Source organism: Camelus ferus, chromosome 19, assembly GCF_009834535.1.
Source record: "Camelus ferus isolate YT-003-E chromosome 19, BCGSAC_Cfer_1.0, whole genome shotgun sequence".
Lineage (NCBI taxonomy): Eukaryota > Metazoa > Chordata > Mammalia > Artiodactyla > Camelidae > Camelus > Camelus ferus.
Genome location: NC_045714.1, coordinates 32,776,124 through 32,803,783, shown reverse-complemented (window position 1 = coordinate 32,803,783; position 27,660 = coordinate 32,776,124). Strand labels below are relative to the sequence as shown.

At 48.1% G+C, this 27,660-nt stretch overlaps 2 protein-coding genes across 5 annotated transcripts in view; one reads left to right on the top strand and one right to left on the bottom strand.

Moving 5' to 3' along the window:
• ATRN (attractin) overlaps positions 1-13,930 on the top strand; it is a 121,920-nt gene extending 107,990 nt beyond the window's left edge. The window contains exons 26-29 of one of the 2 annotated variants that reach the window (XM_032461900.1): positions 1,653-1,731; positions 2,311-2,418; positions 6,382-6,500; positions 9,528-13,930. In XM_032461900.1, the coding sequence (XP_032317791.1) occupies positions 1,653-1,731; positions 2,311-2,418; positions 6,382-6,500; positions 9,528-9,861 (640 nt within the window). In that variant the 3' untranslated portion in view covers positions 9,862-13,930. The remainder of the gene's footprint in view (positions 1-1,652; positions 1,732-2,310; positions 2,419-6,381; positions 6,501-9,527) is intronic. The other variant, XM_006187136.3, reaches the window with a different exon arrangement.
• Positions 9,197-27,618, bottom strand: GFRA4 (GDNF family receptor alpha 4). Of its 3 annotated transcripts, none has more exons than XM_032461939.1 (6): positions 26,314-27,618; positions 24,007-24,361; positions 23,793-23,974; positions 23,560-23,727; positions 22,711-22,802; positions 19,718-22,542 (listed from the first exon to the last, which is right to left on the bottom strand). In XM_032461939.1, the coding sequence occupies exons 1-6, from the start codon at positions 26,354-26,356 to the stop codon at positions 22,462-22,464; spliced, it is 921 nt and encodes a 306-aa protein (XP_032317830.1). In that variant the 5' UTR covers positions 26,357-27,618; the 3' UTR covers positions 19,718-22,461. The 3 variants fall into 3 exon arrangements, 2 of the variants coding, with proteins under 2 accessions (XP_032317830.1, XP_032317829.1); XM_032461938.1 differs by having other exon boundaries at positions 23,560-23,694; positions 23,789-23,898; positions 24,016-24,361; XR_004313163.1 differs by lacking the exons at positions 19,718-22,542; positions 22,711-22,802; positions 23,560-23,727; ... (1 more) ...; positions 24,007-24,361; positions 26,314-27,618 and adding exons at positions 9,197-9,986; positions 11,984-12,036; positions 12,194-12,490; positions 14,035-14,419.
• Between the last annotated feature and the right edge of the window lie 42 nt (positions 27,619-27,660).

Sequence of the window (27,660 nt, the reverse complement as noted above, 5' to 3'; positions counted from 1 at the left end):
CTTCCTTTCACTCCAGGCACGTCCTTGCCCCAGACTTTGTGCTGGCTGGCCCTGCTGCCCAGGCTCGTTTCTCCAGAATTCCCCTGAGCTGCCTGCTGCACATCCTCCAAGTCTTTGCCCAGATGAGACCTTCTCAAGAATTAAAGCCCCCCTACTCTGTCTATTCTGCTTTAGAGTGCCACAGGCACTCCGAACCTCCTTACCCTTACTGTCTATTTATGTAGCATTTACACCCTCTGACAGGCTCTATAATTTACTTATTTATATTGTTTACTATTTGCCTCCATCCGCTGGCACCAAAGTGGTCTTTTGTTCTCTTCATTGACGTATTCCATGAGCCTAGAAGAGGACCTGGCCCAGTAAATTATTGATTAAAAAAAAAATTGACACTGTCAGGAGGAAGGATCATCAGTGTTAGGATGGCCAAGAGGCCCAGCAAATTAGGGACTGCAGGCTCCCCATGGAGTGGTGACCCTGGGCTCCTCTTCTGTCAGAGTACCCATTGGACAAGTTTGCTCTCTTGTTCATCTTGGGGAGGCGTAGGCTGAGGGAGGCTTAATTTCTGTTTGTGAAAGGACAGAAGCCCCGTCCTCCTGGCACCTCTGAGTGCCTGTCTCCAACCAGCCCGGGAGTCACTGCGGCTGCCTTTCACAAAGCCAACCCCATCGTGCAAACACAGAGCTCAGCAAGAGGGTGCCTGTAGCAAGCCCCCTTTACAAGTTAGAGTGAAAATGCCAGTTTTAAAATTATTTAAGCAGCAGTCTGTTCTTAGAAACAATAATTAGTACATACATGTAAACTAAAAAACAATGCAGTATACTGTATATATGTATTTACATGCGATATGTGTGTGTACAGTCGAACTGTAATAATTCTATCTAATAAAACTGAAAAGGGAGAGAAAGAAATTATTCAGGCAATTACCTAAGAGGTTTATTTGTTAAGCTCACTAGTCCTTTTAAAGCAGAAGTCAGTCATTCTCTTTGCTGTTGCAGTAGCTTTTCAAACCATTCAGTGTCTGGTTTACTGTTGAGAGAACATTGAAACCATTTGCAGTTACAAGACCCCTGGGAGTTATTCTCTCCCAATACTTTTAAGAAAGCTGTTGGCATGAGTTTGTTTTATTTTATTGAAAAAAAATTTACTTTGTAAAAATATAATTGAGTGTATATATATATGTATGTATATATATATAATTACATATAAATTTCTTGTTTACTTATGAAAAGCTGGTTGTTAACTTTTGATAATTAACTTTTCTAATTTCTTTGGACTTTACTAGTAAATGTTTGCTAGTTTGATTAAATAGCATGCTTGTTATTTGTCATAATTATTATAGAATTATTTTTCTTATTTGGGATGAGCCATGATGCGCATCCTGATAAAGACCCAGCAGGAGGTCAAGGCTCTCCTCTCTCGGAGTACCTTGTGGTGGAGACAGAACAGTCTAGTGGCTGGGTTGGGAAAGCCAGCTTATTACAGTCTGCTCACACTTTGTTTCCTGTGGACCAGGGCTTGGTTGTGATGACTCATCAGAAAGGAGCTTGGAGTTGGTATTTGGAGGGTTGTTCCCCTGCCTGGCCTGAGGTGTGGGTGACAGCCTGCTGAACCTGGGGGCTGGGATAATAACTCGGTACTTTCCTTTCTCACAGTTGTTTCCTCTCTTTGCTCCTGGTGGCTGCTGTGGTTTGGAAGATCAAACAAAGTTGTTGGGCTTCCCGACGTAGAGAGGTAAGCCTCAGTGGAAGATTAATGACTTCCCGTAAGAGCAGGTATTCATATCCAGGCCTCCCTAAACCCAGAGCCCCTCCTTGCCCCTCTACTCTGCAAAACTTCGTTTATTTATGTGTTTGGCTTATACCACCTCTGAATAAAGAGCTCTTTTAGTTCCTGTCTGCTGTGTAACAGAGAACAGGTTTTGTTGCTGTGTAAATGCTTGGTTCAAGTTTCAGCAGGAAGAAAGAAAGCCTGCTAGTAATAATAATAACATATGAGGAGATAGGATAATTCATTTAATGTATTTAACAAGCAGGCATCATAGCATTATATCCATCAGGACATTAGTATGTATCTCTAACAGATAAGGACTTTTTCTTTAATGTAAGAACAATACTTTTATCACAGCCAACAAAATTAAAAGTCTTAATGTTGTCTGTTACCTGGTCCATGTCCAGTTTTCCCCAACCATCTCAAATATATTGTTTTGGACTTGATTTATTTGAATCAGAAAGGATGAGATGTTTTTATACATAGTATCCTGTAACAATACTCAGTACTCATTGCATTAATGGTTGCTGTGTTGCTCATCAGCAACTTCTTCGAGAGATGCAGCAGATGGCCAGTCGTCCCTTTGCCTCTGTAAACGTTGCCTTGGAAACAGATGAAGAGCCTCCTGATCTTATTGGGGGGAGTATAAAGGTAAGCTTGAGATTCAAAAGTCCCTATAACTTAACTTGCCAAAACTCACGCTTCTAAGTCTGGGTAACCAGAGAGAGCAAGAGTGTCATTCTGTTGCCTCTTATGTTGTCCTCTCTCTTTTTAATAATAAGTCAACACACTGAAGGTATTAGGTAGTCTTTTGCTTTCATTTTCCAGTCGTTGATTCATTTTGTTAAGCAGTCTCATGTTCAGGGGATTTTAAAATATAAATAATTTGTCTGATATTCTTTTAAGTTTTTTGTGGTGTAATACTTGAAAACTTGAAAATAGCTAAACTGAACCATTTTTCTTTATAAATATTTTGGGGGATTTTTTTAAAGGAAGAAAAGTCATAATTGATTATGAATTCTGTGGAAGATAAATAATTCTGACACCCCACCCCATGATGAAGAATGTGATAAGACTCTCTCTTTTGACAAAACGATGAAATATTTCAGATTCTCTTGGGAAACTGCTGTGTGTGTGTGTGTGTGTGTGTGTGTGTGTGTGTGTATGAATGACCTGTATGTCCTAACATACTTAATAAAGCATTACTGAGCTCACAGGAAGTAGGTGAAATTTCCAGGGACAGCTCTTCTTTCTTTCTTCCAAGAAAAAACAAACCATGAACCATAACCAGAACCAAATGTGATCTAAAGTGGTTCTAGACTGGTAACATGCCACAACTCTCAGCTAAAGTAGAAACAGATTCTGTCTGTAGGAAAACATACCCAATTCAGCTGTGTAGAATTCCCACAGATCAAGATCAAACAATCAAAGATCACCAAGGATGAGAGAAAAGCCACCATGAATAAGAGTCGGCAGAAACAACAGAACTTGACATCTAAAGAACAATATAGCTCTGTATGAAATGTTTAATACAGAAATGAAAGATCGAATAATAAAGATGAGGAAGCCATGAGAGTCAAGAATGGCCAAGCAGATCTGAAAAAGAACCAAAGGGAAATGTTATAAATCGAAAATATAGTAGTTGAAATTTTTTAAATAACTAAATTTACATGTTAAACAGCACATTAGACACAAGTGAGGAGGGAGCTTTTGAGCTGGAAGATGAATCTGAAAAAATTGTACGAAATGCACACCTGAAATTAACACAACATTGTAAATCAAGTGTACTTCAATTAAATAAATAAATAAGTTTTTAAAAAAGAAATGTTTGGAGGAAATGAAAAAAAAATTAAAAATAAAAATAGAATTATATGAGCCAGCAATCCCATTTCTGGGTATGTACCCAAAAGAATTGAAAGCAGAGTCTTGAAAGTGTATTTTCACACTCCTGTGTGCACAGCAGCATTATTCACAGCTAAAAGTTGGAAGCCACCCAAGTGTCCATTAACATATTGAATGAATAAGTAAAATGTTGTATATACATATGGTGGAATATTACTCAGCCTTAAAAAGGAAAGAAATTCTAACACATGCTACAGAGATGAATCTTGAAGACATTATGCTAAGTGAAATAAGCCAGTCACAAAAAGACAAATATATATAATTTCACTTATATGAGGTACCTTGAGTAGTCAGATTCATAGAGACAGAAAATAGAATGGTAGTTGCCAGGGTCTGAGGAGGAGGAATTGGGTATAGCATTTCTGTTTTACAAGATGAAGGAGTTCTAGAGATGGGTGGTGGTGATGGTCACACAATAGTGTAAACATGCTTAACACCATTGAACTGAACATCTAAAAATGGTTAAGATGGCAAATTTTATGTTATGTGTAAATTACCACATTAAAAAATAACTGGGGAAAAAGAGAAGATCACCTACAAAGGAATGACAGAGTGACAGCTGACTTCTCATTAACTTCTCAGAAGCCACAGGAGAGAAGAAAAATATCTTCAGAGTATTGAAAGAGAAGAACTGCCAACCTAGACTAGCGTGCCCAGTAACTACCTTCCAAGAACAAGGATAAAATTTAAGATATCTCCAGATTAGGGGAAAAACTGAGCATTTGCCACCAACACACCTATACAAAAGAAACATCTAAAGAATGTGCTAGGAAGGAGGAAAATTATCCCTAGGAGGATGGAATAAGAAGGCATAACATGTACATAAATCTAAACAAACATTGTCCTGATAAAATAGGAATAATTTGTGGGTTTAGGAAGAACAGACCAGCCTGAAGTACTGACGACACCCTGTGTCATCTGTCAGCAGCACATGGCGCAGTTGGCTGCTCCTTAAAACACTTCCTTGACTCTCAGGACACCACACTCACCTTCTGGCTGTTCTCGCTCCGTATTCTTTGTTCAACCCTCTTCATCTGCCCAGCATCTCTTAACAGTCATGCGCATCACAGGATCAGTCTTTGCACCTCCTCTCACATCTTTTACATCCACGCCTTTGGTGACTGTCTCAGTCTCTTCAGGCTGTTGCTAACAAAATGCCAGAGACCGGGTGGCTTATAAACAATAGAAAGTTATTTCTTACAGGTTTGGAGGCTGGGAAGTCCAAGATCAGGGTACTGGCAGATTAGGTGTCTGGTGAGGGCTTATTTCTGGTTCATAAATGGTGGCTTCTAGCTCTGGTCTTAAGTGGTGGTGGGGTCGGGGAGCTCTCAGGGTCTCTTGTCTAAGGGCACTAATCCCATTCATGAGGGCTCTGCCCTCATGACACAATCATTTCCCAAAGGCCCCACCTCCAAACACTATCACATTGGGTGTTAAAATGTAACATATGAATTTTGGAATTACACAAATATTCAGACCATAGCAATGATCTTATCCATCGTGGATTTAAACACCGTGAGCTCTCCACTCAGACCTCTTCCATGAGTGGCCAACTCATGTATCAAATTGCTCGCTCAGCGTTGCCACTTGGATGTCATTATAAGCATCTCAGAATTAACATGTCCACACTGAGCTCTAGATGCTCTTCCCCACACCTGCTCCTCTGGTGTAACTCCCTCAGCTCAGTGCATTTCACCTTCATCACCCTAGTCACCCAGGCCAAAGTCATCCTTGGCTTGTCCTTGCTCTCATCCTCATTGGACAGCCAGTCCATTAGCAAATCTTTATGGCTTTATCTTCAAAAATATTTCCTGACCACAGTGCACCACATCCACCACGGTTACCTGTCACCTTAATCTAGGCCACTGGCATCTCCCAGCTGGACTCTTGCAGTGGCCTTGTAACCGGTTACCCCACGGCTGCCATTTCACTCATCTAGTCTTTCCCCATGCCATAGCCAGGGTGGTTCTGGAAATGATTTTTTTCAACAGATTTGAGGAAATTGATGACATGTTTGGGGATATGGTAGGCAGAATTCTAAAGATGGCCCCCAAGATTCCTGAATCATGATTATTCAGTCAAACACTACTCTGGGTTCTGCTGTGAAGAAATTTTGCAGAAGTAATGAAAGTCTGAGGGTAGGTGACCTTAAGATGTAAGGAGAGCTTTCTCCGGCTGGTGGCGGAAGAGGAAGCATGAGAAGGACTTGATGCCCCGACGCTGGTTTGAAGCTGGAGGGGGCGTGTGGGGAAGAGTGGGAATGGCCTCTAAGAGAAGAGTGGTGCCTGGCTGACCACTAGCAAGAAAATGGAGACCTCATACCTGTAGCTGCAAGGAGCTGGATTCTGCTAACAACCTGAATGTGTTTTGAAGCAGATTCCTCCCCAGTGCTCCTGATGAGAGCAGAGCTCAGCTGATAACTTGACTTCCATCTCCTGGAGATAAAAGCTAGCCCCTTGAGACCTTTGCTGAGAATTTTTCCAGAACTGATGGAAGGCATGAACAGGGCCTGCATGCCTAAGCTGAGAGCCCTACAGAACTCTCACCTGGCCTTCTGATCTACAAAACTGCGGCAATAAATAGGTGCTGTTTTAAGCACCTAAGTTGGAATTTGTTTCACAGCAATAGAAACTAACACAGGGGCATTTAAAATCACATCTGAAGGCTATGAAGGTGTTTTGCTTTAGGTAATTCTTTGTTTTCTTCCACCAGACTGTTCCCAAGCCCATCGCCCTGGAGCCGTGTTTTGGCAACAAAGCCGCTGTCCTCTCTGTGTTTGTGAGGCTCCCTCGAGGCCTCGGTGGAATTCCTCCTCCTGGGCAGTCAGGTGAGTAGATGAGGGTCGGTGACAAATACAGTTATGTTTCAGATGTGTGAAGGCTCCTTTCGTAGAGAAGTAGGGTATAAAAGCGACATTGAATTCAGGCGTACCTCGGAGATGTCGCAGGTTCAGTTCCAGAACACTGCGACAAAGCGAATACCTCAGTAGAGCGAGTCACGTGAGTTTTTTGGTTTCCTGGTGCATAAAAGTTACGTTCACACTATACTGTAGTCTGTTAAGTGTGCAATAGCATTATGTCTAAAGAAAACAATATTCATTCTTAATTTTAAAATGCTTTATTGGGGAGAGGGTATAGCTCAGTGGTAGAGTGGGTGCTTAGCATGCACAAGGTCCTGGGTTCAATCCTTAGTACCTCCATTAAAAAAAAAAGGAAAAAGATAAAAATACTTTATTTCTTTAAAATATGCTATCATCTGACAATGCAGATTTGCCATAAACTTTCAATTTGTAAAGAAAAACAAAACAAAACAAAAACTAAAGGCACAGTGTCTGTGAAGCACAGTAAGTGTGGTGTGCCTGTGGTGCTGCCTTGTGTCATCGCGAGGATTCTGTCAGGTGGTCCCATGGTCGCTTGTATGCCCTGACCCGTCTTTCCTGAGGTCACCATTCCTTCCTGGGAAAAGTCTAGCGCTCCCTTCGCTGCGCCAGCCTCCTTAGCCTCCCAGTGGCATTGACACTTCCGACCACACCTGCCTTTGCCGCCAGTGTTTCCAGCCCCCTCTGGCTGTGCTGCTTCTGGCCTCTTTCCTTGCTCTGCCCTGAAATGCGGGCTTTCTCCCTCTTCGCTCCGTCTGCGCTTCCTCAGTCATCTCACCTCCTCTCCTGGTTTCCTGCTAGCTCCTCCAAGTTAGCGGTTCTCCAGTTGGTATTTCTAGCACTGCTGCATTTCTTCTGCTTTTCCGCCCTATTTTTAGCATAAGGCACAAACAACAATTATAACAACCTAAAGGAAGGTTTTGAAAATTTACTCACAATTCTAGCATCCACCACCCACCAATTCTCACAGTTCTGTTTCCTTTCTAGCCCTTGCTAGTAATTTAGTTGCAATGATTGTATAGCTTTAATTAAAAATTAAAATTAAAAATTCTTTTTTCATGTAACAATCATACACATTTTTACAGCTTGCTCTGTAATATTTTACCAAAGTCTTTTACACTATTCCATCAAATACATGAATCGTAATTTAGATAAACATTCTTTTACCGTTGAATGTGAAGAGGGAATGGAATGATTTTGGAAGTGTGTTGATTAATCATGGAGTACTTTGGAGAGATGCCTCAGACAGTGCGAATGTTTTAGACAACTTTCAGTTGAGATGGTTCTGTGAGTCAGGGTTGCCTTAGCCAAAGAAAGCCTTGTGACTATGAGTAAAGTCAGAGTCTTTGCTCAGGCCCTGAATTCCCCAGCCCCTCAGATCCAGAAGGGCCTTCAGCTCAGCTTTCAGGAATCTGAGTCTGTGTGTTCTCACAGGGAGGCCATCAGGCATGGCCAGGCCAGGATTTATTGTCATTCACAGGGGAGTGGCTTGATTTGCTTTCATCTAGCAAAGTCCTGTGAGATGAGCCACTAACTCAGCCTTGCCTGTTTTGAGGGCAGGATGACCCATTGACCAGATGCTCTGGAACAGTGTCTCCTGCCAGCGCCCGGCTCAGCAGACATTGGCCAGGACTCCCTGAGGGCAGAGGTGGCTGGGGTGGGGAGGTGACAGGCTTGCGACACTGTGGCCTTTCCTGCTGCAAACCCTGCCTGATGTGGCCCTCCTCCCTGGACTCCTGATGAAGACCTGTTCACTGCTTGAGACCCGCCCCAGGGGCTGGGCCACCCCTTCCCCATCCCCCATTTTATTTATTTACTTTTATTGAAGTGTAGTTGATTTACAATATTGTGTTAGTCTCAGGTATACGACAGTGAGTCAACATTTTTATAGATTGTACTCCGTTTATAGTTACTACAAGGTAACAGCTTCTCTTCTTTCTGGTGTGTACACCTTAAGGTTCCTCCTACTAAACCTCGGGCCCTTTTCTCCTTCGGTGTGGGTTCATTATTCCCCCAGATGACCCTCTACCTGCTGTCTTTGCTACAACTGTTGTCACTGCTATGGACTCCCCATTTCGGCCAGGCACTAAACCTGGCACTTAAAAGCTACCTCCCTACCCCCACCCAGTTGTATAGACTCAGGGAGGTGGAGTAAGAAGCTCCCGTAACACGGCTCCTGAGAGCCTCAGCAGGGCTCTGAGCCTGTCTGGACTTTCTCATGCAGAGGAATCCAGCTCCCCCAGGACTGCCTTCCCTAATGAGCATCAGGTTAATCGATTCCCAATACGAAAGGGAGAACGGAGCCACCAGTCCCTAAAGCAGAGGTGGTAGTGGAGGGTGGGGTGATGAGCCAGGTACCGTTCTGTGACCTGTCATCAGTTCATTCATTGACCCATCACACAAGCCCTGTGCTGGTCTCCATTTTACAAATGAGGAAACTGAGGCACAGGGAGGTTAAAGAACCTCACTTATTCCAAAGCCTGGACCCAGAGTCTGTCCTAACCCCTATTGTGATATAAATATAAAAATAACTAGTGCCGGCTGGGTGATGTGGAATGCATCTGAATTTCATCGTAAAGAGTGCTGCTTTTTCTTGGCACCTATTTGGAGTCAGGCAGGAGAAAATGAGTGCTTAGAGCATGTCTGCTATTTTTTTTTAAATGCTCCCACCACCAGGCACTTTGCTTGGTTGATCTGCTGAAAAGCAAGATACTGGGGGGGGGGGGGGTGCGGGGGTTATATACTTGTACAAATAAACGCTGAAAGAATATATGCAAACTAATGAAAGCAGTTACTCTGATGGAGGGGGAAATATGGAGGGAGACAAATTGAAAGTAAGACCTTTCCCATCTGTGTATTGATTGATTGATTGATTGATTGATTGTACCGTGGGAATGTAAAAAGAAAAAAATTTTTAATTATTTTTTAAATAAAAGCAAGCTGCTTCTTAACATGCTTTCCCTCTGTGGGTTCTCTCAAGGTCTCGCAGTGGCCAGCGCCCTGGTGGACATTTCTCAGCAGATGCCAATAGTATACAAAGAGAAGTCAGGAGCGGTGAGAAACCGGAAGCAGCAGCCCCCTGCGCAGCCTGGGACCTGCATTTGATGCTGGGGCCAGGACTCTCCGTGGGCGTGAGCAAGGTGTGGCGCGCCAGAGCCTTCTGCAGGGAGGGAGCAGGCAGGGAGACGCTGTGTGGGGCAGAAGACTGGAAACCCTCGAAACATCCACCTCATCTGCATGTTCACAAGCTTTCTTTGACGGTTTCTCCCATCTGTGCTCCAGCATCTAACCTTTTACTTTTGCATAGGAAATAACTGGTTTAGTTACAGGTCCAGGGGGGATCCAGTGTTTGCTGGAGGAGGCCGGTGCAGAGCCAGTGAGAGAGCTGGGAATGACACTCAGGTCCACTTGTGGAAAACTGGTCTTGGGACTGTCTCAACTGCGCAAAAAACAAAAGATGTAGTGTTTACAAGTAGACACTTGTCATCAGTCATTCTTGAACCTGGTCTTTTAAAAACTACTCAGATGAATTAACTTGTTTTCATCTGAAGCCTGCTATCTTTGTTAAAAGATGTGCTATTTATTCTTGCACGATTTAGGCAAATCTCTCTCTTCCAGGGAGTAGCTTTTTTCTAGTTGAGAATTAATAACGGTCCATTTCTTCTGAATCATAAGGTCGAAGGGGGTATTTTAAATGTCAGGGTCAGCAGTGTTACTTGGAACGTAAACTGATATAATGGGTAGTTTCCTGTAGCAACTTGATTAGTTTAGTCGTAATCCATTTGAGGTTCTCTCTTTTTCTCTTCCTCCCCTGCCCCCACCTTCACACACACACACTAAGTGCCTAGACTTTAAATAGATCTAGCAATTGGAAAGTTAGTAAGCATAAGTTTTTACATAATTGCATTCCAACATTCTTATAAAACTTAAATAGCTATCATTGGCAATCTGCTCTTTTTCTAACATCTAATTTGCAGCCAGGAAAGAATTTTCTCACCCCAAGGAACATTTAATATAGCAGCAGGGATTGAGAGGAAAGCAGAGATGACCTAACTATGAAAGCTCCTGTTTTTATTGTTGTCAAAAAGGACACTACAGAAGGCACATTCCCTGCGTGTCTCCCGGCCCCGGGTCACTCCAGGCCCGATGTTTGCTTCAGTCCTTCTGGCCACTCCTGCCAGGGCACCGCAGCAGAAGGGACTCGCTCATGTACTGTGTCTCCCTTGAGCAGAAAAGAACGTGAAAGCACTTGGGACCCCTGGATCAAAGAGCGACTCTTTGTGCCCGTGGCCTGCTCTGAGCTGGTGGTTCGTTCTCAGGCTGCAGGTGGAGCTGCACACCAGGAGGGAAGCGGTCTCGGTTGTTGGGCAGAGCCTGCCCAAAGCCTGGAGAAGGACCTGGAGCTGTTAGCCCTCTTTCCCCTCGTTGGGGCTTAGGCCTCCCAGGCAGTGGCTGTGGGGAGGACAGTGAACGCTGATAAGGATGAAAAGCACATGGGGAAAATGGACAAAGAAGGAAAACTATGCCAAATGGAAAGTGACCAAATGTACGTGGGGTAGGGCTGTCCCTGCTCTTCTCCAGGGCACTGCCTGAACATCGTGTTGTCCCCGTCCATGGTGCTCTGTACTCTGGCTTTATGCAGCAGCCTCCCAAGATCTCTCTTCTGCTTCAAGACCCAGGGTTCTCTGGCATCACCCTGGTGGGATGGACCTTTAGACAGCAATGCTCAAGTTTGTGAATTCAGAGAAATTAACACTCAAAAGAGCAAAAACTATGGCATTTCACCTTTATATGCAGTGCCTAGAGAGGGAGTATTATCTCTTGCCCATCACTAACCCCACTCCCATGAAGAATTGCCTGGAAAGATGTTTTCAAGGATGTCGAACCATAAAACACTGTCTGATGCACAAAACACCTCGACTTTGAGCCTCGCCTCTCAAAATGCTGCTTTTTTACATCACTGTTAAAGAGCAGACGGTTCTAGAAAAGACCCCTCCTCTTACGAGGTCCCCACATCCCTCCCCCAGATCACAAGATCGCAGCACCCACAGAGAGCCTGCCATAGACTGGCCTTTCACCCCTGTAATTACCACGAGGCCACTGGCGAGCACCCTCCGCCAGGGGAAGTCCTTATTTGTTCAAAGAACCGGTGTTTCCTTGACAAAGAAGCCTCTTCCCCATGGTAGTCCCATGCCTTGAAATAACATGCAGTGTGTCCCACAGCCACCTGGTTACTTTTTTTTTTTTTCTAAAAGATAATGTTTATTTTTTAAAAGAAAGGAAGGAGCAAGTGAAGTTTAATTCTGCTCCAGCAGGGGAGAAACAGCTGACTCCACCTGCTTCTCCTTTGCAGCCAGTAGCTAACAGTTTCCTCCAGGCTCAGGCCAGAACAAGGGAAGAGCAAGAGAAAGAGACACCCAGCTTAGAGCCAGTTACCAAGAGGAAGTCATCTGGAGCTCCAGAGAAATGCCTGCGTGTCACCGGAGAGCCTGTATATAAATTCAAATAGTCATGAAAACATTGATATTGCACTTGTACATAACTATACAGTAGTGTCCGAATGTTCAGACATTCGGGGTGTACATAAAACAGAAAAATATCTTAATGTATTTTTATTAAACGTAACGGTGTCTGAGTTTCACCTACCATATTTTTGTGCCATATACTGGAAATCCAGGTTCAGAGACGTCCTCCCATTAGGCCCTGATATGGTGATAACAAAGCTGAGAAAGGCATCCCCATTGTGGCCATGTGTTCAAATGCATCCGGGACCAATTGGAGAACTCTGAGAGCAGGAATCACATCGGTGCACACGTGAAAAGGCGGGCAGTTGCTGGCATTGGCTCCGCAAGTGCGCCGTGAGTCTCCCTGTCGGCCTCTTGGTGCTGCGGGTGGCCAGGGATGGCCGGTCTCATCCTGAGTCTTTAGGTTCAAGGACTATACCTGTAGATACCAGATTTTCCATAAAAGGGTTTTCCAGGCTGCATTTTGTTGTGGTTTTGTCTAAAATTTTAATGACCATTTCCCAGGACCATAGTTTATTTACTATACTGAAAACTGGGGGAGGGAGTGGGTGGCTACTTTGTCAGTAAATAGCTCCTGTTTCCCCATGGGGAACCACACCCTTGCCTCCTGCACCTCCCACCCCCTCCCCACACAGTCTGGGGACAAATCTGTGCTTCCCTGTGAGGGTCATCTCTTAAAGTGGAAGGAGGTGTGGAGAGAAGGCAGCCCATACTCCCCTGAGCTAGCCCAGAGGAAAAACAGCCCTGGACAGGAGACTGTCAGCAGAAAGAAAATACTGGAATATCTGTGGGTGAGGCCTGAGGTGCAAGACTGGGGATGCACTGGGAAATCTGGGGCAAATGGAAAGACCAGAACACTGTCTATAAAAAACAAAAGACGTTTTACCTTACAGTGCAAATCTTGCTCCTTCAATTTAATGGAGTGTATTTGAGGAGGGGGTGGAAGTGATTCACTTCCTTGGGTGGTGGTGTCGTGGTTTTTTCATGAACACCTTTGATCCTTCCGTTTCATTCATTCATCCATTCATTCACCAGATATTCACTAAGCACTACTGACAACCTAAGCTAACGTTAAGGCAATGACTGAGATGGAGAAGAAGCTCTTCAAAATTACCACAAAACCCAGCTCCTCAAACCTGTCATCTCAGGAGACCTTTCTTTGTGGTGGTTTCTGTGAGAACTGGCCACCTGAGGACAGACCCAGGAAGGCAGAGGGTCCGGCCTCAGGCCATGCACCGGCTTTCAGTCTGAAATGTTTACCCAGTTTACCAAATGGCTCAAACCATAAAAATCACCATGATTGTTCGTAGACAGCCAAGCCCACCGAGAGACATATCCCCTAAGGTGTCTAAATTAATGAGCACCCTTGCCTGCAGGGAGACGACTGGAGAGGAAAACCGGCGCCTTCTCTTTTAAAGGCAATAATGGAACCGACTTTCAGTAACTGAATTTGTGCACAAAACATTCTAAACACTAGTGAAGCCTGTTTTGTTGAACTAATTCTGGCTCTGGAAATGTTTTTGTTTTATAGTTATTTACAGTTTTGTTTTGTTTGGGAGTTTTTTGGTTTGGACTCAAGCTTAGTTTGTTAATATGTATAATTTAGCATCTATTGTACTCATGTAAATATGGAGTAAGTATTGTAAACTATTTCATTGCTGGGGATTGTGGGTGTTATACATACATTTAGGACTGCGATTTTTTGGTATTTTTTTGTATTGTAAAATAACAGCTAATTTAAGCAGGAACAAGAGAATTAAGGGAGGTCTGTGCATTTTAAACACAATGTGAAGAACTTGTATATAAACAAAAGTAAATACTATAATACAAATTTCCTTCTGAAATAAAAGTAGATCTGGTAAAAATGCGGTTTTTGTTCTGAGTGATTTTTGTTTTTCACTTATTTTTAGTTTGGTCATGAGAACCTTAAGAAAAGGGGGAAAAATGTTTTAAAAAGTTTACCAGTTTTCAGACTGCCTCAGAGGAAGTGATTGGCAGTCCGTGAATGAGGTGCAAGCCCGCAGGGTGGGCGCCTCAGCCCCTCTGGTGGGAGCTGAGCGCTGGGCCGTGGGGGGAGCCCTGCGCAGCTTGTGAGCAGACTTCCCGGCGTCCCCACACGGCCCATGTGCCCTTGACACACCGGTGTTGGGGAAGGAGACTGGCATACAGAGCAGCTCTGCCGGGCACTGTCGCCCCGATGCCCACGTTGACACCTTGCCAGCCACCCCTGATCATTCAGCTTCTCGTGTCTCATGTCTCTGGCTAAACCTCAGGTCTGCTGACAGGTTTAGTCCTCCATGGCAACAGCCTCCTCCTTGGTCTTGAATTTCTGATGACGTCCTATGTCCACTCACCGAGCCTTGTCTGCGTGTCTGCCCCACTTTACACGGCCCCTGCAGGACCTCAGAACAGGGTCAGAACAGTGCATTTCAGCGCCCTGGTGCAGAATGCAAAAGGCCTAGAGGACGAGATCAGGGTAATGTGAGCTGAGAAAGTCCCAAGGAAGCACGAGGAAGGGCTGCACTTCATACAGGGGAGGGTGGGCGAGGTAGCAGGCCAGGACCAGGAGCCTGGAGGAGGCCTGCCCACCGGAGCTGGGCCTGGGTGGGAAACAGCTGGACTGGAGGTGGCAGCCAGGTTGGGGAGGATCTTGAAAGTGTTCTGAGAGGGCTGTGGGAGCCACCAGGTATTTCTAACAGGCTAGAAACCTGTAGTTTAGCAATACTGTGGCAGTTTGCATTGGACACACAGGTCAGTGGCATCTCCCAGCCCCCTTGCAGTTAAGTTGGGGCCACAAACTGGGCTTTAGCCAAAGAAGTGTTGGAAGAAGTGATGTATACAAGTTCCAAACTTGGCCCCTATGCCATGCTCCCATACGGGACTCCCTGGAGTTCACATGTTAAAGACGTTCGAGGGAATGAAGGTCCCTAAGTCCCCAGTCAGAGACAAGCCACCTGCTCAGCATGTGCTGTGTGTTGCCTTTTGCACCACTGAAAAGCAAAATTTTGCTCTACTGTCCCACTGAGACTTGGAGTTTTATTACAACAGGTAATAAAACTTTCTTACTCTTAAAAATAAACTGGCGCCTTGAAGTGCAAGGCAACTGTGACCAAAACCTAAGTCGCATGGCACTGAGGTAGTCCGTGGTCAGATGGCGGGCAACGAGAAAACTAGTGCAGCAGGCGGAACAGCTGAGGGACCCTGCCAGGCAGCAGCAAAACATCTGGTAAAGCTATTAAGTCTGACAGCTTGTTAAAGCAACCTATTTGTCTACTGAGTTTTTAGTCCAAGGGGAAGACGGTAGGGAAAAACAGAACATGGTACCTGCTGATTGTTATTGGCTGCTTTTGGCAAGGCATCAAAAGATGGAGCTGAGTTCCAGAATTAGCCAGGTAACAAGAAGTGAAAGGTGTGGAGGGTCCTGAAATCCAGGGTCATGTGGTGTTAGAAGAGCCAACTAGTCTTGCTTCTAGTCTCCAAACAGTAAGAGGAGCTCATAAGCAAAGAAGGCCCAGTGAGACTTAGTGACAGCCCCATGGTGAGAATCAGAGGGTGTGGTCTTCCTGCTTGAGCCTCTTAACCTCAAGGCCATCATCTTGAGGGAGAGGCATGTGGCTAAGTTAGGGAAAAAATAAAGTCAACCTGAGATCTGTGTCCAGAAAAGAACCAGGACCCTCTGCTGTCACTGACCCTCGACCTGCCTGGTAAATAAAAGAGAAAAAATAAGTGTAAGTTTTCAAGAGAATGATGTTGCCAAAGAAACCTTTAGCCTAACCTTTAAAAAAACGAGAACAATTCACCATCCAACCAACCCTGTGAAGACTGAGAAAGCCGTAATTAGAACCTCCCAGTCAGGAGATGGTTGCAAAAGCTGTCTGAGGAGGGCTCACAACCCAGTGCCCCCTCGGATGTGGCCCAGAGAGCAGATGTGGGTCCGGTCAGGAGCTGCCCCCACCCCAAGGCAGGGCCCAGCAAGATTCCAAAGTGGCTGTAGGCCAGTAATGGCTGTGTGTCTGCCACCCTCTTCCTTCCTGGATAGGCAGGTTAGGAGGGTGTCCTGCCCACCTTGCCCCTGTCTGATGGCCAGGCGCTGCGTAGGGACCAGGGACTTCACAGAGACCAAGATAGACAAAAATCCCCATTCACGTGGAGTCTACTACCATCTAGTGGGGGAGACATAATCAAGACAATGCCAGGTGATGAGTCCTGTGAAGAAAGGTAAAAATCAGGTTGGGGTAGAAAGTGCTGGGGTTGTCGGGGAGGTTGCTGGAGAAAAATGGGAAGGACAGCATTGGGAGGAGCTGGGGCCAGCCAGATCCCGCAGGGCAACGGTTCTCAACCGGCACAGGACTGCCCCCTAGGGGACACCGTGGGAAGAGGTGGGGCAATTTGATAACTGTATTCAAAGGGTGGCAATGCTGTGATTTAGTGACTGGGCCTGAACGTGGCCATCCTGTGACATGCAGGACTATCCTGCCCAGCAAGGAATTGACCCATGTCCCACTCAATTTTCAAATATCTTGCTGTATATTTGTATAGATGAAAAAAATCTGTTTCTAATTATTTTAGTGTAGAACCCAACCCTGTCGTAAACACAAAATTTTCTGGAAATGCAATTATTTTACTGTGTAAATAAAAGGAATAGTGGACTTTGCTCTTTTCAAAACTGTACCAAGAGCCGGTCATCATTTTGGAAAATTCTGTCACCAATCACAACGTCATTTCTGGCATCTGAGTCCTCAACCCCACACACTTGTGTGGGTTGCGTCTGTAAAGACAGATACACGCCCTGAGGCCCTGTTACTAGCTGTGTGACCTGCCTGGCAAGAATTCTCCTCCATCCTGTGTCCAGAACACAAGGAAGGCACTAGACCAGATGACCCCGATGATTGTATGAAGTGTGTTGCACGGAGTGCTGGGGCTCGGCCCTGGCCCCGTCTGCATACCCTGGGGGCCCTTCCTCATTTGCTTAAATCCCAGTCCCTTTGCGACTCAGGTTCTAAAGTTTTGCGTGTATTTTATTTTCTTGTGTGTGTACTTATCTTAATTTTCCCTTGGGTCTTCTGCCTTGGACTGGAGGCTCCTTCGGGTGTGGAGTGATGTGTCCCTGGCACAACGGTTTCCCAAAACATCCTTCACCCAGGCCTTCCCGGGCCGTGTCTCTGCCTCCTTTCACGTGCGTGCCTGGCTCACTGGCAAGTTGCTATCCAGCTGGGGACCCCTCCTGGCTCTCTGGAAATTTCACCCACCCGTGTCCACATTTCCTGTAAAGATAAGCCAGTTCTGTGAGTTTGGCCCCACCTGACTCTGTTGGGGAGGGTGGGGGAAGCAGGCAGGCAGCGGGCAGCTGTCAACCTTGCATCTGAGACAACAGGCTCCAAGCTAGAGCGGATGTTCATGAGCCGTGAAGTTTCCACCCATAAATCCAGAAATGCTTCCAGCACCTGCTGTTCTGCCTGCCCCCACCCCCCGCCACCTGCCAGCTAGAGGCTCAGTGCTGACATCAGCCAACAGAGACCCAGTCACGGGATGAGGCCAGGGCCAGGGCCGCAGTTTCCTATGGTGCAGGTGAGAGTGACAGCAAGCTGATTACCCGGCAGGACCCCCTCCTGGTCGTGGGGACCAAGCTGGACTCAGCTTTGAGGTATCTGGCAAGACTTAACACCACGTTATAAGCCACATTATATTGAAGTGACAGAAAACAAACACTCCATTTAGTTTTCTGGGGCTGCTGTAACAAACTACCCAACCATGGTGGCTTTAAGTGATGGAAATTTACTCTCACAGTTCTGGGGGCCAAATGTCCAAAGTCGTGGTGCTGGCAGGACTGCACTCTCTCCAGAGTAGACACTCTAGGGCAGAATCTGTTCCTGGCCTCTTCTAGCTTTGGGTGGCTGCGGGCATCCCTTGGCTTGGGGCCGCATCTCTCCTGTCTGCCTGTGTCTTCCCGGCCCCTCTCTTCTGTGTGTCTGTGTTTAATCTCCCTCTGCCTCTCTCTTATGAGGATACGTGTGACCGCATTTATGGCCCACTGATAATCCAGGATAAGCATCTCTTAGGATCTTTAACTTAATCACATCTTTCCCATATAAGGTGATAGTCACTCTTTTGCCTACATATAAGCTAAACTTCACAGATTCCCAGGAATTAGGATGTGGGCATATCTTTGGGGCCACTAGTCAGCCCATTACAGCAACAAAACCCCAGGAAAGTCAACTGTCCCAAAGGTGGCAAGATGGTGGCCTCTGCATGCCACAGTGCCTTATCCCCCTTCTTGGCTGGGCCATGCCCCTGACAGCCTCAAGCCTCCCACAGGAAATGTTCAGTCTAGGAAAAAACAGAGAGCCAGGCTCACTCGGGGACCCCATGACCTTTCCCTTCTCCCCTGCACCCAATAAGGACGCCTCTTTGCTGTTGCCCATTGTCTGATGTTAAAGAGGTTCCACTTGATTAAACCCTGTGCCTGCTCTGGAGAGAAGGACTGAAGGATGAAGGCCAGCTACCATGGAACAGTTATGCTATTTTCAGCCAAGTTCTGCTCACTTTTCTCTTCCCAATCTTTGGAAAAGTGTATGCCTATTTTTCACTCAAATTATCTGAATAAAAGATGGGAGTAGTTGAGTTCAACACTCTCACAAAAGGCAAATCACTTAGCAGATGTTTAATTCTGAATTTGGGCCACCACACAAGAAAGCTACAGACCACTATCCCTTATGACATTGATGGTCAACAGGGCAAGGCGATGCTTTCACTTGCCACCCCACTCCCCACCCACACCCCTCTCTCCAGTCCTCTTGCAGGTGTGCATCCCCACACAGGTGCAGGTGGCTGAGAACATTCCTTCTTCTTTGTGAAGTGGGAACAGGCTAGACTCTGAGCCTCACTCTACCCAATACCCCTCCTTTTTTCAAGTGGAAACCTGTCCTTCCCATTCCATGTGATCTTGGTAGGCTCATGTCACTCTCCAAGTCACAAATGCTGGGAAAGAAGAGTGCCTTTCTCCGCTGAGAGTGCTAAAAGGAGAGCGTGTAGATCCGGGGCTGCTGCTAGCATCCTCACCTACCCTGTGGTAAGAGCCTGTCTGGCCTCAGAGGGGAGCACAGACCAGCAGGGGCAACATTTTTTTGAACCCCTGGAGACAGCTGTGCCTGAAGCCCAGACTGCTCAGTTGTATGCCCAAGCCAGTTTGATTTGTGTTTGGTTCCAACCAGGAGAGTACTTATTCCTTTGATAACTATGTGAGTTTAAAAAGCTAAGGCTCTAGGCCTCTCTTGCTCCCTCATCTCCGGAGACAGCCCACACTGTCTATGGAGTGTGTACCTACTTTTACTTTAACCTGAGTGCCCAACCCCCACACCTCATGGTCTTTGTCTTGCCTTAAACTCTATGTAGTATGTATCTCTCTAAATAAATCTACCTTTACTCAAAAGAAAAAAAAGCTAAAGCTCTAAACTGTTCTTAGAAACAATGATCAGTACATACACTTAAACTAAAAAAAAGGTGCAGTATATTGTATATATGTATTTACATGCAATATATTGTATATGTGCAGTCAAATTGTAACCATTCTACCTAACAAAACTGCAAAATGAAAAAAAAAACAACCAAACAAACAAAAAGACTAAATTGTGAGGGAACAGAAAATCTGAATAGACATATAACTAGTAAGGAGATTGAATCAGTCATCAAATATCTCCCAACAAAGAAAAGCGCTTGGTTTGGTGGCTTCACTGGTAAGTTCCACCAAACATTTAAAGAACTAGTATCAGTCCTTCTCAAACTTTTAAAAAAAAACTGAAGAGGAGGGAACACTTCCTAACTCATTCCATGAGGCCAGCATTACTCTGACACCAAAGCCAAAGGCACTTCAAGAAGACTACAGACCACTATCCCTTATGACATTGATGCAAATATTCTCAACAAAACTTGAGCAAACAGAATTCAGTCATATAGTAAAAGGATTATACACTTTGACCAAGTGGGATTTATTCCTGGAATGCAAGGACGAAGGTTCAGCTTATGAAAACCCATCAGTGTAACACCCCACATCAACAGAATGGGGGGGAACCGTCTCACTTGACCCAGAAAACGCATTTGACAAAATTCAACACCCTCTCATGATAAAAACACTCAACATACTAGGAATAGAAGGAAACCACCTGAGCATAATAAAAGCTGCATATTAAATCCCACAACATCATACTCAATGGTGAAAGACTAAAAGTTTTTCCTCTAATACCAGGAATAGTGGGCAAGGATGCCCAGTTTTACTACTTTAATTCAACATAGTACTAGAAGATCTAGCCAGACCAATTAGGCAATAAAAAGAAATAAAAGGTGTCCAACCAGGAGAGGACCGGCTGAAGCTGGGAGGCTGGTTGACAGCTGCCGCATGCGCTGTCTGCAGGCTTGGTGTGAGCTGCTAACTACCCAGTCTCAGAGTCGGTGGCTCTTTCTCTGGTCAGGCCAGCCCCAGGCGTGGTCCGTACCCTGTGTCTTAGGTCAGAGCCCAAGACAGGAACTCTCAGGCCATGATTTATTGGAGGGAGTGCCCTCAGGGGAGCCTCAAAGTGAGCGAGGCAGGAGTGGGCAGGGGAAGGAGCTAAACTGGATGTGGTCTCAGCTGGGATCTATTCTCAGCCTGGTCCCACAGCTAGCTCTGAAGCATGAACGGCACACAGAACTGTCCCCTCGAAGCACACAGGCCTGGTCTGAACTGCCTCTGAACTCCTGCCTGTCAGTCACTGGCCGCTGTCCCCCTCAGAGAGCAGAGTGCAACCTCACAGGCCTTTCTTCTGGAGAAGAGGGCAGCTGTGAGCTGTGTTATCAGCCAACAGCCCCAGCAGCCTGGCGATGGGCTGCACTGGCCCAGAGAGATCTGAGCTAGGCACCGCAGCCTCCACTTCAACCTGTCTTGTGGGCCCTGCCAAATCTCAACCCGGTTTGAGAAGGAGCAGCCCGGAGACACAGTAACCCTTCACTCATCAGGAGCCTCCAATCTTTGGAGGAAGAAGGCTTAGTACCTGGCCCCCATCATTCTGCTCTCTCCTCCCAAAACTCCTCCACAGAACTGCAATTTAACACAATGCCCTTGGCATTTGCTGCATCCTCAATGGCCACACACATGGAGTGTTTATAAAAACCTTTATGATAAATTTCCTTCAGCTCCAGGAAAGAATTTGACTCCCCACGTGGACAGAAACAGGTAGATTAGGTGGAAATTAAAAAACAAAACCACCATCGCCCCTTCTTTCAAGTGTCTGTCAGGGCCAGGCTCTGTGTGTAAGGAGATGGGGCTCCCCCAGGTGAGTGTAGCAGGTGACACTAACACTCCCAGCACCCATAGGTGGGAGTGTGTCAAGCAGAGCCGATGTCCGGCTGCAAACAGACACCTGAAGAGAAACTGGCTTAAAACAAATTGGAGTTATCATTTTTCTCACATAATACAGTCCAGAGGAAGGCAGACTGCGGACAGTGCAGCAGCTCCACAATGTCATGTGCTTCTGCTTTCAAGATGGTACCCATGATCCCTGGCAATGCCACCAAGTTCTGGGCAGGAAGCGGGGCAGTTTGAGGCCAGAGGCTGAAGGGCCCAGTCAGCAAGTCTTTTCCTTTTATAAAAAACTCCGTTAGAAGCCTTATCTGTGAGTTTCACTCATTGGCCAGAACTGTGTCACATGACCACCCCTTGCCGCAAGGGCAGCTGGGAAATGTAGTTTCTCTGTCTGATTACTATCAGAGAATGAAAGAATAAACAAAAGCAACCAAAATCTCCACCACTAGGACCTGATAGTTGATTCAGTTCAGCACCCATAGGTGAGGAAGCCTGGAGAGCTTCTGAGGCCAACCAAGGTCACACAGGCCAGCTGAGGCACACCCTATGGCTGACACTGGTCTCCAGGCTCCCAAGACACAGATCACATGAAAGCAACGCCGGTCTCAGTGCACATGGGTTTATTGAGTTATGGGAATCATTCTAGTGCTAGGTTAAACCATGGGGAAGATGGCCATATGGCCAGTGCAATGAACGGAACTGGATTCTCACTACAGGCGGTGCCCAGCAAGCGGCATATCATGGACCAGAAGCACGATGCCAACATTAGTTATGGGGTGCAGATGGCTATTCTGATGGGTGGTGTCTAACTGGGAGGGTGCCATGAAAGGCTAGAGTATTAGAAGGAGTTTCGCCTACAAGTACTCCTGGGAGCATGACCTGCTTGGGAGGCTGATAAAATTGTCCAGACCTGCAAAAGGCAGTGAGGTAAGAGCACTGGGGCCAGCTTGGGAGGTAAGCCAGTCCCTTTTCAATGGGGCAGGATGCTACAGATGAGACCAGTTATCCTAGGCAGAGTGGGACACTTGGCTGTTGTCCAAGGTCTGCTGTCCTAATCAGAGCAGGGGCTGGAGAGCCAGAACAGGGAGCATGGAGAGAAGGGAGCTCCACCCCAGAGGCCCATCTGCGGAGGACACCTTGGTGGGTGAGAGCAGAGTGAGGACTTAAAGCTGAAATCTGACTCTGCTCTCTGCCACCCCCACCATACCAGGCCATTCATGCCTCCATCTAGGCCCACTTGGCATGGAAGGGTGGCAGGAGGCAGTGCAGGGGTTGCCAGCTCACCATCCCCTCCCTGCACCTACCTGCAGGACACTGTGCTCAGGGTCCCGGTGTGGGTCCAGCTGGTCTTGTAGGATTGGCAGCCAGCCGCCATCAAAGGTCTGTATGGCACTATCTATGGAGGGGAGGGGTGTAGGGTGGGCTTGGCTGAGAAACCCTAGCACAGGGTCCAGCACCGCAAGGACAAACTGAGACTCTTGGCATCCCGCGTGGGCCCTTGCTAGGCAGGAATGGGAGGGACATCTGCAAGGACTGCCTTTTGGGATGGAAGGTGCTGGGGAATAACAAAATAAGGACAACTGTGTTAAGAGTGCCTTACAAACTGTCGTCTTCCACTCTCACAGGGAAGGGTGACAATTACCATCCTCGTTTTACAGGTGGACAAAAAAAAGGCTTAGAGGAGTTAACAAATTCTCAACAAGTGGCAGAGTCAGGCTTCTAACTCAGACCCACTAACTCCCAGACTGGGCAGCGAACTACCCAGTTATTCAGCCCCAAATGGCAAGATCATGAATGGGAGGCGTTGGCTGTGCCTCAGGGATGGAATAGCCTCAGAGATGGCGAAAGTAGGAATCTCATCTTCGTTCCATGTCCTTGGAAACTTGTTTCACTGCCCCTACTTCCTACTAGCAAGGGCACCAGCCTAGGCAACCCTGGGATTCTACCTGGGTCTGTGACCTGGTCTCCGGAGACAGTTGGGCGCAGATTCCCCAAGGGGCAGGACGACAGCAGAGGAGGAAGTGGGCCTGCGTGGCTGCCGCAAAGAGCCTCAGTTTCCTCACCTCTAAAATGGGCTCCCACCAGCCCAGCAGCTTGGGACCAGGCGGTAAGCGCCGACTGCACTCCTGCGCGGGCCCACCGGGGCCCCTCACCCAAGCAGCGGTTCCTTGTAAAGAGCCCCCGGAAGGCTTCGCACTCCTCACGCCGGTTTCCGCTGGCTCCGCAGTCGCACCAGGGCGCTACCCGCGCGCTCGCGTTGTCCAAGTAGTTGGGGGTGACAGCGGTGCCTGCAGGGACCCAAAAGGCAGGGTACTCGGCCCCTTCACGCAGAGGCATCCCCAGGAGAGGCCTCGCCCAAGCAGGGATCCCGGCGGCGCGTACCTACGAGGCCCGCGTAGGCGCGCAGGCAGCTGGGGGCCTGGTCCCGCAGGCAGCCGTCCGGGGCGCTGGGGGCGGGCGCGCAGGAGGCCTGGAAGGCCAGGAGGCGGGGCCTGCGCCACGCAGCGGGAGGCCGGTGAGTGGGCGGGCGGCCGCAGCCCCGCCCACCCCGCCCGCCCCCGCCCCTCTCTTTCCTCCATCACCTGTCTCTCCTCCATCACTTTCCGCACCTGCAGACCTGGCTGTGCTCGCAGGCGTCTAGCGGCACGAGGCAGGAGGGGGGCGCCAGGCCGGGCCCAGAGAAGGCGCAGGCGGGCACGAAGGTCTGGCGCCGGCGCTCGGCGCACGCGGGGCCGCCGCACGGGCAGAAGAGCAGCGCGTGGGTGAGCGCGGGAGGCCCGCGGGCGAAGAAGCGGCGCAGCGCGCGGCGGCAGCGGGCGCGAGGGCAGCCCCCGGGTGCAGCCCGACGCAGGCACTGCGCCACGTACTCGGTGCGCAGCCGATGGCACCGCGCGTTCGCCGTGCACGCCTCGGCCGCGTCCACGCATCGGTTCTGCGCAGCCGAGCTCGACGACCCTGGGAGAGCGGTGGGAGGCTGCCGTTGTCGCGCCCTGTACGCACACTTCATCCCAGTCTTGTGGTCACGCCTTCCGAAAATTCTGGGCTCTCCAAACCCGAGGGGGCAGAATGTGACCCGAAGGCATAAATGACTGGTACTGACTTTCCGTCGCAGAGATGGGCTGCGGCGGGCCCTGGGGATTCCTGCAGCACGTCTAGGGTGGATGGGGCGCAGCATGGCTGGGCCTGGCCTCCCCCAGAAACTGAGGTCCATCCTCCCCAAGCACCACCCCTCACCCATCCAATGAGGGATCCATGGGGTTCCTCTCACTCTCATAGGCCCCACCAGACAGGGAAAAAAAGCAAGGCTTCTAGAGACTTGGCTAATGGAGGCTTATCAGAAATGGCGCTGAGGACATGGCCCCTCTTCTTCCTTTTTGACATGCTGGGACCCCTGACCTTCCTTTCTTTCCCCTTCTCCCCCTCCCCCTTGGAGATCCTTTAAGTGATCTACAGGTTTCTGGTTCTCCCTCCTTGACCATCTCTTGTGCCTCCTCCTGCCCTCTGCCTCTAGCGTCTTCCCCTTTCATTCTCTTCTCTGATGCTCCCTCCTCCAGAATCTAACACATGCTGCCCCATCTGGACTCTAGCTTTCACCTCTAGCCCCACCACTCTCCACCATCCGGGTGCAAGAGGGATTCCCAGTAACGGCTCTGGACACTGGAGCCATTTAGAGCTGGCTGCCGGGGTGTGGATTTGAGAGAAGCCCCTGATGGCAGGCCACAGGACCTGAAGGTCCATGATAGGTGGCACTCCACAGGGGGCACAAAGTGCCTGGCACAACCTAGTCACACACCAGGGGTCGGTTGGGCAATGGGTAAGCTTTGTCCAGAAGTGCCATGGGCCACATCTAAATCCACCCAAGCCAGGGTCTTTGGAGGTCGGAACTCAGCAGCCCCTTCCTAGGACCTAGGTTACCAAAATCAGGCTACCCCTGCCTCCAGGAGCATCTCGCTCAGCTGAGAAGCCTTCTGGCACCAAACTCTAAGGGAAGTTTCCCAGCCTGGGTGTGTGGAGGAGGGTGTTTCCTGCCTCAGAGCTGGAAGCAGGGCCCCTCTCTGGCACTGAGCACCTCTTTCTGGGGGCCACAGAGGAAAGTGGAATAGACATTGAGGGTGGGCAGTGGGTATGTGAGTGGAGGGGATAGACAGGAGAGCTGGGGCCCTTCCTTTCTCCTCGCCCCCTCTGCCCTCTCCTTCCCTCCCCTCCTGCACTCACAGAGCAGCAGGCAAACTTTGCCCTTCTCTCCCAGCCAGGCCCTCACATCCCTAGGCCTCAGCCACACCCAACAGCAACAAGTGTCCCTTAAGGTCTTGGTCCTGCTTCTGTTCCTTTGCTTACCTGTTTCCCTCCATGAGGAGCATGCTTACCTCTTCTCCACACTCAAAACAGCACATCTCAGCTCTAAGAAAGATCTCCTCTGCCTTAAACCTTTGTTAGATTCCATTCTGCCTGCCCCACACCACCTGGTAAGGTGACCCCTCCCACCATGATGCCCCAGGTGGGGAAGGGGTAGTCCAAGGGGCTTCTGATGGGTAGTCCAAGATACATTGCATGGAGATGCTGGAGATGCAGGGCAGGGCATTCCTGTGAAGCTGCAAGACTGAAAGTGGAGGTCTGGGGCGGGGGAAGGTGAAAGAGGTGGGAGAGGAGGCAGTGGGGAAAAGAAAGTTCCTGGAGCGAGGGTACCAATGTGAGACTTGGGAGGCCATGGCTCCGTGGGGCTCAGAGGCTGGAGGCCAGGTGCCGTGTGTCCACCTCAAACACAAGTGGCTCGCCAGTGCCCCTTCCTGCATTTCGGCTTTTCCTGGAATCGATGTCTTGCCCTCCCACCTTGTCCTTGAGGATCGAGGAGGATCCAGGTCAGAGAGCCAGGGTTCACAGGTACAGGGGAGGAGGCAGCCACTCACCCAGAACCAGCAGCAGCAGCACGGGTGCCAAGCAGACAGCCATGCAACAAACACAGGAGAGAACGACCGGAGGCTGAACCACAGTCAGGTGTCTCCTTCCCAGCGCCCCTGAGCCGCAGCGAGATGGAAACCCGGTGTCTGCGCTGCTGTGCCTGCTCTCCTGGCAGGAGGAGCCTTTGCTTGAGAATGACTCCCCGCCCCCGTGAGTCCCCGCCCAGGCTGCGCCTTCAGGTAGATGCTGAAGCCACTGAGCCCAGTGCCTGAACGTGCCTAGGTGGACCCCATCACTCTCCAACACCCGCACAACACCCAAGGAGACCTCGTCTCTCCCATGTTAAACTATCACCTTTATGAAACAACATTGTTCTTTTCCTTCTTTTGTGATTTTATGTAAACTTTTTTTAGCTAATTTTAGACTGCAGAAAAGTTGCAAAAATACTAGTGTTTCCTTTATACCCTTCACCCACTTTCCCCTAAATCAGCATCTTACCCGACCGACCATGGTACAGTTATTAAAACTAGGAAATTAACATTGGTATAAGACAACTAAGCTACAGACCATTTTGAATTTCCCTGCTCTTCCACTGATGTCCTCATCCTGTTCCAAGATCTCATCCAAGATCCCACACTGCAGCTAGTGGTCATGTCACCTTAGTTTCTTCCAATCTGTGGTAGTTCCTCAGTCTTTCCTTAATAAACCTGGTGCTTCCCTATGTGTCCCTGTGTGGTGGGCGTGCCCCTTTCTCTAGAGGGAGCTGTGAGCGATAGAAGAGAACTTTCTTCGATGGCATTAACCTCTCTTTGCCATCGCTCTGTTGTCTCTGTAAGTCAGAATCCCACAGAAGACATAGGCAGGGGCTTTAGCAAACCATCTCATTCAGTGCCTTGAGCTGGCAGAGCGAGAGCATGCCTGAGCCTCACCAGAGCCTCGGCACTGCTGCTCCTCTGCTGCCAGTGGGTAATTACAAAGATCCCCCAACTCTTCACACCCTCTGCAATATGATTTTGCTGTTCCTCCCTTCCAGAGATGGAGTTTATCTCCCAACCCCTGGAAACTGAGCTGGCCTGGTGACTTGCTTGGACCAATAGAATGTTATGGAAGCAAAGCAAAATGTGCCAGTCGTGGACTCTCAAGAAGCCCAGCAAGCTTCCACTTACTCTCCTGCAGGAGGAGGTGAGTGGGGCACTGGCCCCAGGATCACAATTACTGGTTTCTCCTTTTGCCTCAGGCTCCAGCGTGGCTTGGCATGGCACTGTAGTTGATCCTGTCTTTAGTTAAAATTTTAATGTTTGTTCATCGTGGGTTTTTGCATTAATTTTGATCTGTAAATATACTACGTTAAAATA

What these genes read in the sequence shown, in the direction of transcription:
- GFRA4 (XM_032461939.1), bottom strand. Translation starts at nt 26,356, where the DNA reads ATGGCTGTCTGCTTGGCACCCGTGCTGCTGCTGCTGGTTCTGG. An exon ending in GCTGCTGCTGCTGGTTCTGG is followed by an intron (nt 24,362 to 26,313) that starts GTGAGTGGCTGC and finishes CCGCTCTCCCAG; the next exon opens with GGTCGTCGAGCTCGGCTGCG. An exon ending in TACAAGGAACCGCTGCTTGG is followed by an intron (nt 22,803 to 23,559) that starts GTGAGGGGCCCC and finishes TCCCCTCCATAG; the next exon opens with ATAGTGCCATACAGACCTTT.